At 38.9% G+C, this 14973-nt stretch overlaps 1 protein-coding gene across 6 annotated transcripts in view; it reads left to right on the forward strand.

Moving 5' to 3' along the window:
• Positions 1-11567, forward strand: part of foxp2 (forkhead box P2) — a 112731-nt gene extending 101164 nt beyond the window's left edge. For all 6 annotated transcript variants that reach the window (XM_077544785.1, XM_077544787.1, XM_077544788.1 and 3 more), the window contains 3 exons: positions 1975-2044; positions 3261-3556; positions 8099-11567. In XM_077544785.1, the coding sequence (XP_077400911.1) occupies positions 1975-2044; positions 3261-3556; positions 8099-8243 (511 nt within the window). In that variant the 3' untranslated portion in view covers positions 8244-11567. The remainder of the gene's footprint in view (positions 1-1974; positions 2045-3260; positions 3557-8098) is intronic.
• Positions 11568-14973: the final 3406 nt, after the last annotated feature.

Consider the following 14973-nt stretch of genomic DNA (forward strand, 5'->3'; position numbering starts at 1 on the left):
TAATGTGAAGGTCTACCAGTTTAACACTTCTGAAACAACACTTTTGTACATGTTTCCATTAATATGTTATACTTATAGCTTAATTTATGATATTTATTTATGTAAATGTCATATAGTTATGATGTTTATTTATGTAATTATCTAAATGACAATGACATTATATATATAATAATATTCATACTGTCAAAAGGGCAATGACAGACAGAGATGACACACACACACAAACACACGCACGCGCGCGCACACGCACACACATATTCAGTGCTTCTCAATTGTTTTTGTCACACCTGTGCATAGGAAAAAAATAAAATATTTCGTACCCACCCCAACTCTCCGCCGCGTCTATGAATAGTATAATTTGTCTATAAAATGGTTGTAAGTGCACCTTTGCAGAGGAGCTAATTCTCCTTCTGTACTCTCTGACAATGAGGGTGCCACTGCCACCTACTGTAGTGGGTGTACAATTACACTTTGCAAAAGTACGGCAAAAATTTTTTTCCCTGTGGTCTCACGTAGGGCTGCTCGATTATGAAGAAAATATTAATGACAATTAATTTGGTAATAAATGCAATTACAATTAGGACAATAATTATTTTTTTGGTACAAAATAAGAAAATGTTTAAACATGTAACTATGAAGACAAATAAATGTATTTGAAACACTGATTATGCAAGTTCCTTTTGAACCAAACAAGATGTATTAAATGAGTAATTTTGAAAAGAAAAAAAAGGTGCAAATATATATATTTAAACAACTCAAAATTAGTATTAATAATCTTTAATTTGTTGGTTATGATTTGCTGATTTTGTAATTGTGGAGTGTAATAATTGAAATTATAATTGAAGTCTTTTTTAGACAAAAGTTTGGGGACACACAAGAACTTCAACCGTCAACCCCCTTAACTCATTTGCTCGCTAAAACGTCTAAATACGCTCTATTTTAAATGTTTTATGTTTCCTAAAGACGTATTTATACGTTTTTGAAAATGTTTTTTTTAAATGCTAGAGCATACAGAAGGCTTTGAACGGTTGAAGAAATGGTAGTTATTACAAAAACGGCCAGCAGGTGGCAGTGGAGCAAACGAGATCAACCAGGACCATGTTGGAAAAAAAGCTATTTTACTCACATTTCTAAATAGATTTGTGAATAATGATGAAATGTAGCCATATTTTAATGCTAATTGCTGCAAAAGGCTAACAGATTTTTTTCCTGATGAAAAAAGAGATCTTTCTTTTAGTAGGTTCCATGTTTTGATCGCAATAGAACACAATATTCTGTGGGCCTTGCAAAATCAGTCAAAATCCAGTAAACCAACTGGGAGCGAAGGGGGTTGCTTCAGTGTAAATGGCTGGGGGTGAATGAGTTAATGACAATTTGGTTAACTAAAACTTTCTGTTTATCCAAGTGAGTTGTGTTTGTAAAGGAGAAGAAAACACCACAAACTTCCTCCCAAATCTAAAAATGTTCATTATAGATGCTCCAATACTTTTGACCTCACAAGTATAAACATGACATTCTGATTAATATTACATTTGTGGAATATGAGTTATGAAGCAAAATCCAGCTGTTTTTATCCATCTCAGGGGGCGGCCATTTTGCCACTTGCTGTCGACGACAGATTACATCAATGTTACTCAGGGCTCAGGCAGCCACCAATCAGAGCTCACATGTTTTCTGAAGCTGTGCTGTGATTGGTTGTTACAGTTATGTCATCTTCAGTCGACAGCAAGTGGCAAAATGGCCGCCCACTGAGATGGATAAAAACAGCTGGATTTTGCTGCTAAACTCATATTCCACTAACACAATATCAACCAGAATGCCGTATTTAGACTAGTGGGGCTGCATAGAAGATAATATTGTCAAAAAATAAATAAATTGGGGGGTTGACTTCCCATTTTAGCAAAATCTGCTGACTGTCTGCTGAAAGTTTGTCATCATGATTGATTGAGCACTGTTTGCCCCTTCCCTCTCCAGAAGCCCGTCACTCGTCAAGAACCTGCCCTCCAGTCTGGGATATGGATCTGCACTAAACGCCAGCCTACAGGTAGGAACTAAACCAAAAAGCCACCTCAATAAACAGAGTGGTCAAGTCAGGAAGCCCACCCTTCCACCCCACCACCCGTACTTAACTTCCTCCTGAGAGTGATCGGATCCGTGTGCAAATGCAAGGGCATGCAGATTAATATTTATTCAGGCTGTCATAAATGATTTGACTTCATTGTGTACATCTGCTCGCTTCTCATGGCAAAAAAACTTTAAAAATTTAATCGCGACATGTAACTTTAATGCTCGGCAGGCAAAAGTGTCAGAGAGATTTTATTATTTGGAGGTAAAGTTTTCAAGGAGACGAGGACGTCTGAATGGCAAGTGGAAGTACGTACACTTGTCACTTCCTGCCCCAATCTGCGCATCATTTATTCATCTTGCTTCCCTTTTCACCTCATCTGATCAAACCAGCTCGTTGTGTAATTCAAGGGGAATATTTGGCACACAATTTAGGTTTTTTATTGGCCCGATGAAATTAAACAGCACCCTAGTCAAAAATGAAAATGGCTAAATAATGGATATTAATTTTCAAAATTAAAAATCTAAATGAAACATAAGTATTGTTGCAAGATATCAATTTTCTTCTTTTCATCTTAAGAGTTGAATGAAAATGGACATACAATTTTTTCTGATTTATAAATTTGAATTTAAAAAAAATTAAGTTAACTTTTAAAAGATGAGCATTTTCCTTAAACTAAAAATTGACGTTGCACTAAAACTTATATCTTTTTATTTTATCATTAATATTTAGTATATGTTGAACCACAGCACTGGTCCCTTTAGTAGCAGGCAAATTTAAATAATATTCATAACTGTGCATAAGGTTAAGTGTTTTTTTTATTATTATTTAATCTAGTACAGTTCAGTTGTATTTAACTTAAAAGTACAAAACATTTGCATTTAATTTTGAGTCATTTAAAACGTTTTTTTCCCATACACATTTAGGTATAATATTTATTTAATCTTTTGGAATTATGTCATTATTTAAATATAGTTTGTTTGTTAATGTTCAAACCCATATTGTTGTTGTGCATAATGCTGATGAGCCCAACATTGGGTAAAAGTAAGTCAGTCTGCTCAAAATTCAGAGTGACTGGATTAGGAAAACAACCCAGCAATTTTGAGTGTTCACATTGAACTGTTTTTCGTGTGTTTCATAAAGTTAAGTGTAATCAGTGACATTGCTGTTCTAACAGTTGTCTGTTGTCTCGTAGGCCGCCCTAGCGGAGACCACCCTGCCTCTACTGGGGACCCCGGGCCTAATAAACAGTGGCTCCATGGGCGGCTGCCACGGCCTCCTGGGCGGCGATCCGTCCGGTCTGATGGGCGCAAGTCCGCCGGGCCTGCTTGGCGGAAGCCCGCCGGGCCTGCTGGGCATCAGCCCCCCCGGCATGCTGAGCTGTAGCCCCCCCATCCTTTTGCAGTCAGCCCATGACGACCTCAACGGCTCGCTGGATCACCTGGACACCAACGGGCACGGCAGCCCCGGTTACTCCCCACCGGGACACATGTAGGTTCTGCACACTCGCTCCCACGCTACATTCACGGCGGCCATTTTACACTTGATAAAAAGTGCAAATCGCGTCCGAAACTCCCCATTTTCCACGATCCATAACAGCCGCTGTTGTAGACTGACAGCCATCAAGGAGAGCTCATGCTTTTAATGGTCCAATTATTGTAGAATTTGCACGACGTACGCTCACACATTTTTATGAGTTTGAGAGGCTGTCTGGGAATGTAAGACGTGTTCAACCACCCACCTTGTGTCCTTGTGCCCTTTCTTAGTTTAATTGCCTGATATTTAACCCACGGTACCATTGCTTTTTTTTTTTTACGATGCCATGACCCTGGGGCAAGGTTACATTTATGATTACACCCTCCCCCCCAATACTCCCCCACCCACAATCATCTTTCGTATGGGATTCCCACACTTGTGTATTGTCTATAAATGCACTCTAAAAACAGTTGGGTCAAAAATAACCCAAATTGTGTCAACAGCTTTTTGTGTTATTTTTTAACCCAAAAAATTTACGAATAACCCACACAACAAAAATCAGGGTTGTTTTATATAAACATACCCTAAATGGGATATTTGTTTGACCCAGCTTTTTTGGGGTCAAATAAATAACCCCAAAAATTTGGTCCGTTCCTTTTTTGATTGGGCTGTTTTTGACACAGTTGTTTTAAGACTCTTAAAAACATTTAGGTTGAAAATACTGTATCCCAAATTGGGTCAAGAAAGGGACTTACCCAACTTTTTGGGTTATTGCTGTAACCAAAAAAAAAAAACACACAACAAAACCTTTTTGGCATAAATCCAAACATCACGATACAATATTATCACGATATGAAAGTCACGATACGATAATTATCACGATATTATGGGGAGGTTGACGAGTTCACAATATTTTAAAAAATTAGCTCATACTAAAAAAAACACACACACACAATGTTGTGCTTTTGTACATTACCGCAATGAAAAATATTATGTAAATATTATATATAAAAAAATATATAGATATAATATTTATATATCGAGGCACTTGGTTGCTAATGCAAGCACACATTGAGTTTCTACACATATTAACTCTGTTCACAAGCATATTACGTTCCCCTTCATCTGACCATGAGCGCGGATTTTAAACATAGAGGGCCAAAACATGACTTGTGAAAATTCAACTGCATTAAAAACTAGCTTCCAGAGGGTGCTAGAACTGCACAAATGAAATGAAATCAACCCAACTTTTTTAACAGATGTTCTGCTTTTAATATCGTGACATGACGATGACAATATATTGTGGCAGTTTTGATATCGCAATAGCACATTCTTAATTTACCCCAAAAATTAATGAATAACTCACAAAGAATTTTTTTTTTTCTACAAACCACCCCAAATGGATTATTCGTTTAACCCAACTTTTTGGGTTAAATAAGTAAATAAGTAACCCAGAAGAATGTTTAAACACTATCAAAACAGTTGGGTTAAAAAAAAATGCCCAAATTGGGTCTAAAAGGGAACAACCCAACTTCTAGGGTTGCTCGTTTATCCCCAAATTGAATGAACAATCCACAAAACATAGCTGGTCGTTTTGTACAATCGGTTCATTTGAATTAAATATATAACCCAAAAAGTTGTGTCGGTAACCCAACTTTTTGACCCTTTGTGGTTTTTTTTGTTTGTTTGTCTTACCCAACCGTCTTTACACGCTAAAAACAGTTGGATCAAACAACCCATAAATGTTGGGTTAAATTGGTCCAAGTAGTGGATCTGTCCCTTTTTGACCCAGATTGTGGTTATTTTTTACCCAGCAGTTTTTAGAATGTGTTCATGTCTGGCTTCACCACTGTGTGCATTTTAGCTGCCTATGAATATTCTGCAACAGGAAAAAAACATATTAAAACAAATCCCTCCCCTGCTCTCTAATGGTGCTGAGAGCGAGAAACAAAACTTTTATTTTCCGATTGACATGGCAGAAGTGTGCTTGTCATGTGCACACACACACCAATAGATACACACGGACACACACATAATGCTCATGCAATGTCCATCAGTGCTCACTGGCAGAGTCACATGACATTCTCTTAGCATGTAATGGACAAAAGATGCACTTTGTGAGGGGTGCGCTTGTTTCGTCCCACCAGACGTCCATACATGAATCTGTCCGGGCATGTTTACTACCCCCACTCTGAAATAGAGTGTTAAGTGGGCCAAATCTGCTGCCATTCCCCACTCCCTCAGGTCATTTAACTTTTAATAACAGAATGGAATTGATGTTTTTTCCTCTTTACTTTTCTCTCGCTCCGACTGCCTCGACACCGACATGAGGCGCCGCGTCCCTCAGTATATGCTACCACGAGAACCTCAAAATGGAAGAAATGTGTTTTTTGCCACCGCCTCTTCCAGGATCTCTTTTAAATAATGGAGTGGTCTGTAGCGCTAAACTAAATAGTACATCACCTCTGAAAGGCCTTTCTCAGGAGAGGGACACCCTGGTCTGACAATTAGACAAACCTCTGCTTCCCCTTTAGCGCCTAAAGGTTCACACTATTGACTCTACCGTGATGCAGATGGCCCCGGGACATGCCTTGTGTGTGTGTGTGAGCAATACACTCATATACACCCCAAGGGATTTTCTTAAAGAAGCGCTGCCGCTTAACGTTGGGCAATTTGAGCTGTCAAAATGCTAACTTGAAGGGTCATTTTGTGGTGGCCTCTGCTCAAAAAAACCATGCTTGAAGTTCTTCTTGTATAAAGGTAAGATATAAACCGCTTCGTAGCATCCATGTGGCTTACACAATTTACATTGGCATATTTTTAAACTCTGAAGATTTACCGGTGCATTGCAACACCGTAATGAGCCTCCCCACAATGACATTTAAAGAAAGCCAAAAAATAAATTATTAATACATTAATATGCACTTTTATTAGTTTTCATAGAAAAGGCATCACAGTAAAGACATTTTTGACATTTATAGTGATTTTGAAAAAGAAGGGTATGTCTGTACCGTTATTGATCAAATTATATGTCCAATAAATAAAATTCCTCATCTTCCTACCCAAATTTGACCAATCGGAACAAAATGACAAATTTTTGCAGTTTTATTGAAGCATACACTCTAAAATAAAATGTCAAAAATAACCCAAATTGGGTCAAAAATGGACTGACCCAACCTTTTGAGCTATTAAACAAATTTGATAAGTAACCCAATTTGTTGGGTTGCTTTGTGGGTTATTTTTTATTTGACCTATCTTTTTGGGTAAATTGAATAGCCCAATTAAACTGGGTCAAAAATTAACCAACCCAACATTGTGGGTTAAATAACTTAAAATGTTGGGTTGGTTCATTTTTTAATAAACTAAAATTAAATTAATAATCCCCAAAGCAACCCAATTTTGGGTTAATTTGACCCAACTTTTTTGGTTAATTGAATAACCAAAAAGTTGAGTTGGTCCCTTTTTGACCCAATTCATGTTATTTTTTTACCCAACTGTTTACAAAACTTTTTTTAATTGGCAACACATTTTCACACTCTTTAATAGTTTGAAACAACAAATTGTTCAGCGTCAGAATATTCATTTGCAGTATTTGCTTTTGAATATTTCAAGTCATCTCTACCATTTACAATTTTCTTTTTTTTTATTCAAAATGGCAACCCACCCCCCTTCGGGCCGTCCTTAGCAGTGATGAGGGCAGCCCAGGAGAGACACTCTGAGACGAGTCCTAATGTACTCCTGCTTGATAACCTCAACCCAAACCCCCCCCCCCCCCACCGCATCTTTCCCACCTCCTATGTTTGAGTCTGAAGGGATTTTTGTGATGCATCGGATGTGTCAGAAATAATTAGGTTTTGTTAGATTTATCATGATGGCACAAACCCCTCTCCCTGACTCAGGCCTCAGATCATGTTCTGCCTTGTTTGTGCGTGACAGCATTATTATTCTTGTTAGGCGACCAACACTCGGCTGTTTGTCGCGCTCGTCCAGCCCTCGCCGCCGCCGCCGCCGCCGCCGCCGCTTATCGAGCCGAGATGTTCGTCCATTTGGAGTTAAAAACATGTATCATGGTGTCCGAGCCAACTGCCAGGGCTGAAGTTGATTAATGGCAGAACCTCGCCGTGTTTTTTTTTTTTTCCTCTTGAGGAGCGACATGCGCAGCCGCTGCATATTAACGAGCGGCTGCGCTTTCTATTAACTAGATAAAAAAGCCTCTCCTCTGCCTTTGCTCCGGGGGGCTTAGGGATGAGAAATTCTCCATTATTTATCATGTGGCCCGTGTTTTTTTCTCCCTCCCTCTCCTTTCCACTCCACCCTCCCTTTTCATGTATTTCAACCTGGTGTCATCAGTAAACTTTTAAATGCCAACCATGTCTGAGGCATCGCAGCCCATCGGCCGCGTTGTTCGTGTTCTTCCTTACAGTTGACGCGGGGCATCATGTCAAATTAGCGTCTGGCGAAAAACAACACGCTTGCATGCTGGATAATGCATGTCACGGCCTTCCCGTGTTTACCAGAAAGAACAAAAAAGTGACGACAAATGTGGTTGTGTCACAGGCCGCACGTGCACGTCAAGGAGGAGCCTCCCAACATGGACGACGATGACTGTCCCATGTCCCTGGTGACGACGGCCAATCACAGTCCAGAGCTGGATGACGACCGCGAGCTGGAGGAAGGGAACTTATCGGAAGACCTCGAGTGATTTTCCTTTTCTATCTCTTAGTTTTTTTTTTGTTTTTTCCTCCAAGGCCAGACTTGGAAAAGAACCACGCCACAAAGTCCGTGCAGACTGCCGCCCACCTCCCTCTCTCTGTCTCTCTCTCTCTCTATCTTTGTCTCTTTCTCTCTCTCTCTCACCACTGGGACTATTTATTGAGCATGCATCCGGAAGCTCCAAAGGAACTCTCTGCTGCAGCCCTTTGGGATCGCTAACACTAACATGTCAGGCATGAGATGCCTGTAAAAAGAAAAAAAGAAAAAACTATGGCATGGCCACTACAGTACAAGGATGATGGACTCATGGATTGATGGATAGATATAAGGAGGGAGGACACAAATGAGCAAAATTCCGTCATATTCTGCCAAATAGAAGAAAAAAAATGGACCATTTTGTTTGTGAATAAGCCGAGCCACAGTAGTTGTTGATGTCTAGAGATGATTGCTGGTTCAAATCAAGTCTGTTGTGCCACCGCTTGTATGTCGCTGTGATATATTTTCTCTCTTTTTTTTTTAATTCAATCCATTTCACCAACTGTAAATGTCATTCCCTCCATCACAACAAAAGCTGCGGTACCGACAGTTGTTGCAGTCGGAAAAAGGGATACAAATTGAAAAGCCAAGCGCCATGACAACGAAACATCTTTCCTTTACTTCCACCTTCTAAAAGCTTTGTCTACCTGCAAGCAGTCACAGGCAACAGCTAGAAACCAAAGCCCACGCTAGCTTATTGACAGACGACGCCAAACTCAGCTACTCTGACCAAGAAGAAGCTTTCGTTCTGCAAAAACTACCTTCGACTAACCTCTGGGATTGTTTCCTTTCAAGGCCTCCTCAAAGACGCTCTATGGAGATCTTCTAGCATCGCAGGTTAAAAACCAATTCCAGAGAGGAGCTAAATATCAAAGTGGATCATAACCAAAACAAGAAACAGTTGTGGAGAAGTGCAGAATCATTTTGGGCCCTATTTTCTTGAATGGCGTCAATCCATCATGGTGGACGGCGCAACTGTGTTGGTCATTTTGTGGACCAGCACAGCCTGGCGGATCTACAGGTTAAATGTCTGCTGCTAAATGTCGTTGGATCAAATTCAGCAAAATCACCAGTGGTTTACCTTGCGCCGTTATTTAGACGTGGTCTAAGCAGGCTAAATTCACATCGACTTTCTGCCAGCAAATTGACACTCCCTCACTATGAAAATCTGGATCCGCCGATGTTAGCGCCCCGCCGCAGATGCCTGTCTACGAAAATAGAGCCCATTGTGTTGAACATCACGGTCTTTCTTTTTTAATTGTTGTTTTTCATTTAATCAAGCTGGTGAATATGTAATGTTCTAAATGGCACTGTCACGTCACGACTGAAACCACGACGAACCAAACATGACAAAAATATCTAGCAAAGCCAAATAGTATTCCAGTGGAAATGGAGGTGGCTTGGTTACCACGTGAAGAGCAAATACTACTACTTCTACTTATCGTATTAATAATAATAATAATAATAATAATAATAGCCATGTCAGAAAGGGGAAAGAGAACCTTCTTTAGGTTATGTTTGCTATTGATCTCTTTTCTATCTACTGAATTTGCAGCTGGATGGATGGACGTGCTTACATTTCGTCCTGTTGAAAAGTGTTGTTGCTTTAATAGAAACGCTCATTTGTGTTGTCAGGAAACCAAAGTTACACAAAATTCTGCCTCCGTGTGTTAAAAAAAATCTCATGAGAATATTAGTAGGACTTTGTACAAAATCAAACACTGATTGTGAGGAAAATAACAGTCCACCCAAAATGCTTTCGGTTGTCTCTCACGGCGTTTCGGCCATTTTGTAGAAAATGAGCTTGCTGAGAAAATCCTCCAGTCTGAACATAACGAGTACAATTTTCTTCTAGAATTCTCATGCGATGATAGCACGTAAACATCAAACCGGAGTTTGCGATCTGCTAGCATTTCGATAAAAAAAAAAAAAAATGCTGTCAAAGAACCGGCACCGGCAACGTGTCGGCCTGCCACGACCAAAGCGGATTCAAGCTGCAAGCAAGTAACCAACAGGTAGCAGCAGGTCCACATGGCGAGAGGCCTACTAACTTGAGTCAACAGGAGTGACTTTGCTCATAATCTTACCGCACCAAATAAAAAGGATGTTATGTCTTTAAGAACCAACAAAAAAGGTTCTCCCACTTGTTCCCAAAAACAACAAAAAAAGGCTTTGGGAAAAAAAGAAAAGAAAAAGCTTCTACCTCTGCTCATTCCGAAGGACGACGACAGATCACACAAGAGCTGTTACACTTTCCCCACGTTTACATTCCCCCCAGTGCGTCAAGATACGGAAGATTTGCATTGTAATAGGTTGTCCTCAAACATTTGTAGAGTGCTGATGTATAGATTACCTGTAAGGGAATATTGTGTTTTAAACATGCATGTCAAACAAAAAAAAAAGAAGAAGAATGATTTGGTGGACAGAACAAGAGCTAACAATGTCGGAGAGGATGGCCTAGCTATACATATAAGGATGCATAGGAATGCATTACCTCAGAGTTTGGGGAGGGTCAGCCACAGAATGCATATTACTTGTAGATTTGCATGGGTTTTGTATAAATTCAGTGAAAAAAAGAAAAAAAAAGTCTAAAATAGTTGCTTGCACATAATACCAGAAAGACCTCCAGAAGAAGTTGCTCCTCCACTAGATTTTAGGATTGTCTGGATTTTCTGGGGTTCATTTTGTCTGTATTTTGATAACTGTGCATACTTATGTAAAGAAAAGAAAAAAATCGGTGGACCCATACATTGACCTGACTTTTTTCTAAAGAGGACAAATCCAATCTGTGTCTCTTTTACCGTAATTTTTACCGATTCACTCTCATCGCTGGCTCCGAGTAGCAAACCTGCGTTTTTCTGCATCTGCTTTGCATAGCTGTAAGGCTTTAAACCTAATGTGTGTATTTATTGCTCGTACCTCTGTGCATACTTTATGAAGCATTATGTCCGGCAGTTGAGTCATGTATCCTTTCTACTGCTATCCTTCTCTAATAATTGGGACTATGACCCACCTATGTATAAGGTAAATTGGGACAGTAGCGAACATATGTTTGTCATTGGTGAGAAAAAAAAAATGAAAATTTTTTTTTTTCCTTTCTTGACGAGATTCAGCTACTTTTTTGATACTTTTCATGACTGTGTACTGTGTCCATATAAAAAGGTTCTCTGACGTTAGAAGGTCATGGTGGAGAATTGTAACGTCATTATTTTCTGTATTTCATGGCATTTCACTGCTGAATAAAATAAAGGACCAAAAGTTGGAATTTAAAAAGCAACCTTGACTACCTCCAGCATCACAGACTGATTCATTTATTGACTTTCTTCTTCCTGCCTCCTCTTGTACATGTTTATCTTTTATTCTGCAAAGGCAAGGAAAATATATACATGTTGACGTTCCAGGGGCGGATACTTCAGAGACTTACGGGCCGGGGGGCATTTAAAGATTAATGGACATGTTACAAGTCTTTGTTCCGTCTTGTTGCACCTCGAGTCTTGTTTCAAGGATTGAGACAAACTACTTAATTACTAACAGAATTAGGGCAATGCTGCAAAGAAAGCATAGTTAAGTGACTAGAAATGTTGGTCATGCCAATGCATAAAGTTAAATAATGAGGGGGAAAACGTTGTTTTTTGTGTTTTCAAGAAAAACATGGTAAAATATCATCAAATATAATTGACATATTATGATAACAAATTATAAAAGAAGTCATAATCTAATGCAAAAAAAGGAGATTGCATAAGAATTTATTCAGGAGAAAAAAGTTCAAAATTACGTCACAATCACAATTTTTTTTTTAAATCTCAATCCAAGTCATAATTTGACATGATGTCATAATGTTGGAGGAGGAAGTTGTATTTTGTCAAGAAAATAAAAATAAATCTTATTAAATGAAAATGATAATATTGATTAAGAATAAAATGTCTTAACATTTTTCTAATTATTTGCATGGTTAATTGGTCATTTTTACAAGAATTAGACAAGTTATTACAATAATGGCGTCGATAACATTTCTCTAAAAAACAAACTAAAAAACTTTATAACAGTAGTACAGCATTCTCCGCTATATCGCTGTTCATTAGCACCCCTACTAAAGCACATTTTTTAATCAATGTTGTAAATTGAACATTTAAAAGAGTGTGTTTTAATACTTGTGTATGTTTTGTTATTGTTGTTGTTCTCAGCTTAAATCTGTTTAAAGTGGCAGGAATGACTCCAAATGAATTCCAGTAATAGTCATTGCTCCGACAACAGAAAAAACATACTATATGCCTGTGAGTATGATTGTTTGTATGTGTTGAATAAAATTAGCAGTACTGTAGCATAACATGTATGCTAATTTCAATTCATGCTGGTTATTTCACAAATCTATTAGCATTAAGCTAGCAGACTTTTGTAAGCCAGAATTAATGTAATGAGTTTGGGTGAACGTTTTTATGTTTACATTTAAAATGATTATTTCCCTTTTGTTTTATGTCAGTTTTATGATAAACTGCAAGTATGAATGACCATTAAATAACATGAAGTAAGCATGCAATGAAAACAGGTGCTAACTAATGCTTTAGAAAAAAGTGTGTTTGAATACATTTGTGTATCTTAATACGTTTAAATGTGTTAAGAGCGAATCATTTCAAGAAAAACATTGTGGAATTTCCTTCCATTTTCTTGTCACTTCAAATCAAATTGGCTGTCAGGATTGATGGCTGTTGAGAGGTCAAAGGCGCTAACAGGCTAACTGAAGCGGGCCCGCCGCACCTTGTCGGTCACGGAGCCCTCATTGCGATTCAAACGGGAACCCACCATGACCAATAGGGTCGCCCATTAGCAGACGTTCCAAAGGGTGCTCAGGAACATCGTAAACCCACCACTACCACCATTCCTCGCCAATGCGATGTCCCGAGAGAAGTCGGAAAACAACACTTTTTTTCCTTCCCTTCCTTTCTACCCGTTATCTCCTCAACAACGGCGTTCCGGAGCATTAGCGGCGCCTCCTGTCTCCTCGTGCTATTTATGCAGCGGCAAGTGTTTGTGAATTCAAGTGAGGGATGGCATACGGAGCGCAACAAGGGCCGCCGCCTGTGTACGACACAACATCAGAGGCATGAAAGCGCGCGAGCGGCTCCTGGCCCGCCTCTCAGAGAGCATGAAATAATAATGGCTTGTGGTTAGAGAGGTATCTGTGAGTCACACTGGCTGCTTTTCATAAAGTGGAGTTATTTACAGTGCGATGAATAAAAGAAAGGCTAGTTGGTGAGGAAGGCAGGCCTTTTCCACATGAACGACACGGGTGGAAAAAGGAGCTTGTAATGTACTGTGGCAGTCGAGTACCCTGTGAGATGCTGCACAGAATAAAGACAAGGGAGGCTATTTATTTTCTGTTTGTGACTATTCACCATCTGTATCATTACAAATACTAAAACAATTAGGAGTGTCAAAATGAGTGCGTTCATTTAACATTACTTTAACGCCACTCATTTTTTTTAATGCTCGATTAATGACCACCCCTAACTTGGAAAGCCTGTACTGGGGGAATTCCAGTCTCAACGCAGCAGACACGCCCACGTCAAAATTTAGCAATTTAATAATAATGCATACTGTATATTTGTGGAGACTGGGGTCAAGTTGCAGTTTACAATTTTAAAAAAATGTGCAGAATTTACATCATGTTAAAGATGAAAAGACAAATGCACTGAGCTGTCGCCAATGTCTTACAAATGCAAATATGCTATCTAGTGGCAGAAAAATGACCTCAACACAAATCAATATCACACTTTTTTTTTTACAGTACAGTACATATTTTGAATTTTACCTCAATTTTATGAATTATGAAATTCCTTTTATACAGTGCTTCTCAAAAGTTTGTGAACCTCTTGAGAAATTTTGATTTTCCAATTGTTTCAACCTGATTTTGTTGTTCAATCTGAACCATTACATTTTATATGAAATAACAGGTGTAGGTTTAACATTTGCATTTCAATGCATTGTTCTTTCTTTTCTTTTTTTTAATCAATTGTGTAGTCAAAATTAAATTAAAAAGAGTTTTTGGTCAATTCATGTAGGTGCAAAAGTAAGTGAACCCTGAGCTGTATTGCTTAAAACAAGCAGTCAAGTAGGATCAGGTAGGACAAGTTGGTAGCTAAACTAACCACTGAAATTGACCAATAAAATGAGAGGTTTAGCAAAGAAATTGTGCATCGCTGACTGAAACAGAGACAAAACCACATCACTTAAGTCTTACCCAGGTGAACCCAAACAGGTCAGTCATGCTGAGAGGAAGAGAAATCTCAGGGGACCTCAGGAAGTGGGTAGTGACGGCACAGCTGTCTGGGGAAAGCTATAAAGTCATCTATAAAAAATAAAAAAAAATTGAGCTTCATACCACTGCATACCAGCAAAAGAACCTTCATCCGATAGTGAAGCATGAGGGTAAGAATGTTAAATTCTGGGCTGGCTTTTCATCCTCAGGACCTGGACAACTACACATAATCCAGGGAATCATGATTTCAGAGAAGTATTGTGAAATCCTGGATCCTAACCTGAAGCCGTGCTTTGTGAAGTTACAGCCTGGTAGAAAATGGATTATGCAACATGACAATAATCCAAAGCATTCCAGCAATACAACCAAGGAATGACTGAAGAACAACGAGATTTTTGTTCTGGATGTGCCCAGTTAAAATCCTGAC

This window comes from Vanacampus margaritifer, chromosome 15 (genome assembly GCF_051991255.1).
Source record: "Vanacampus margaritifer isolate UIUO_Vmar chromosome 15, RoL_Vmar_1.0, whole genome shotgun sequence".
In the NCBI taxonomy this organism is placed as follows: Eukaryota; Metazoa; Chordata; class Actinopteri; order Syngnathiformes; family Syngnathidae; genus Vanacampus; species Vanacampus margaritifer.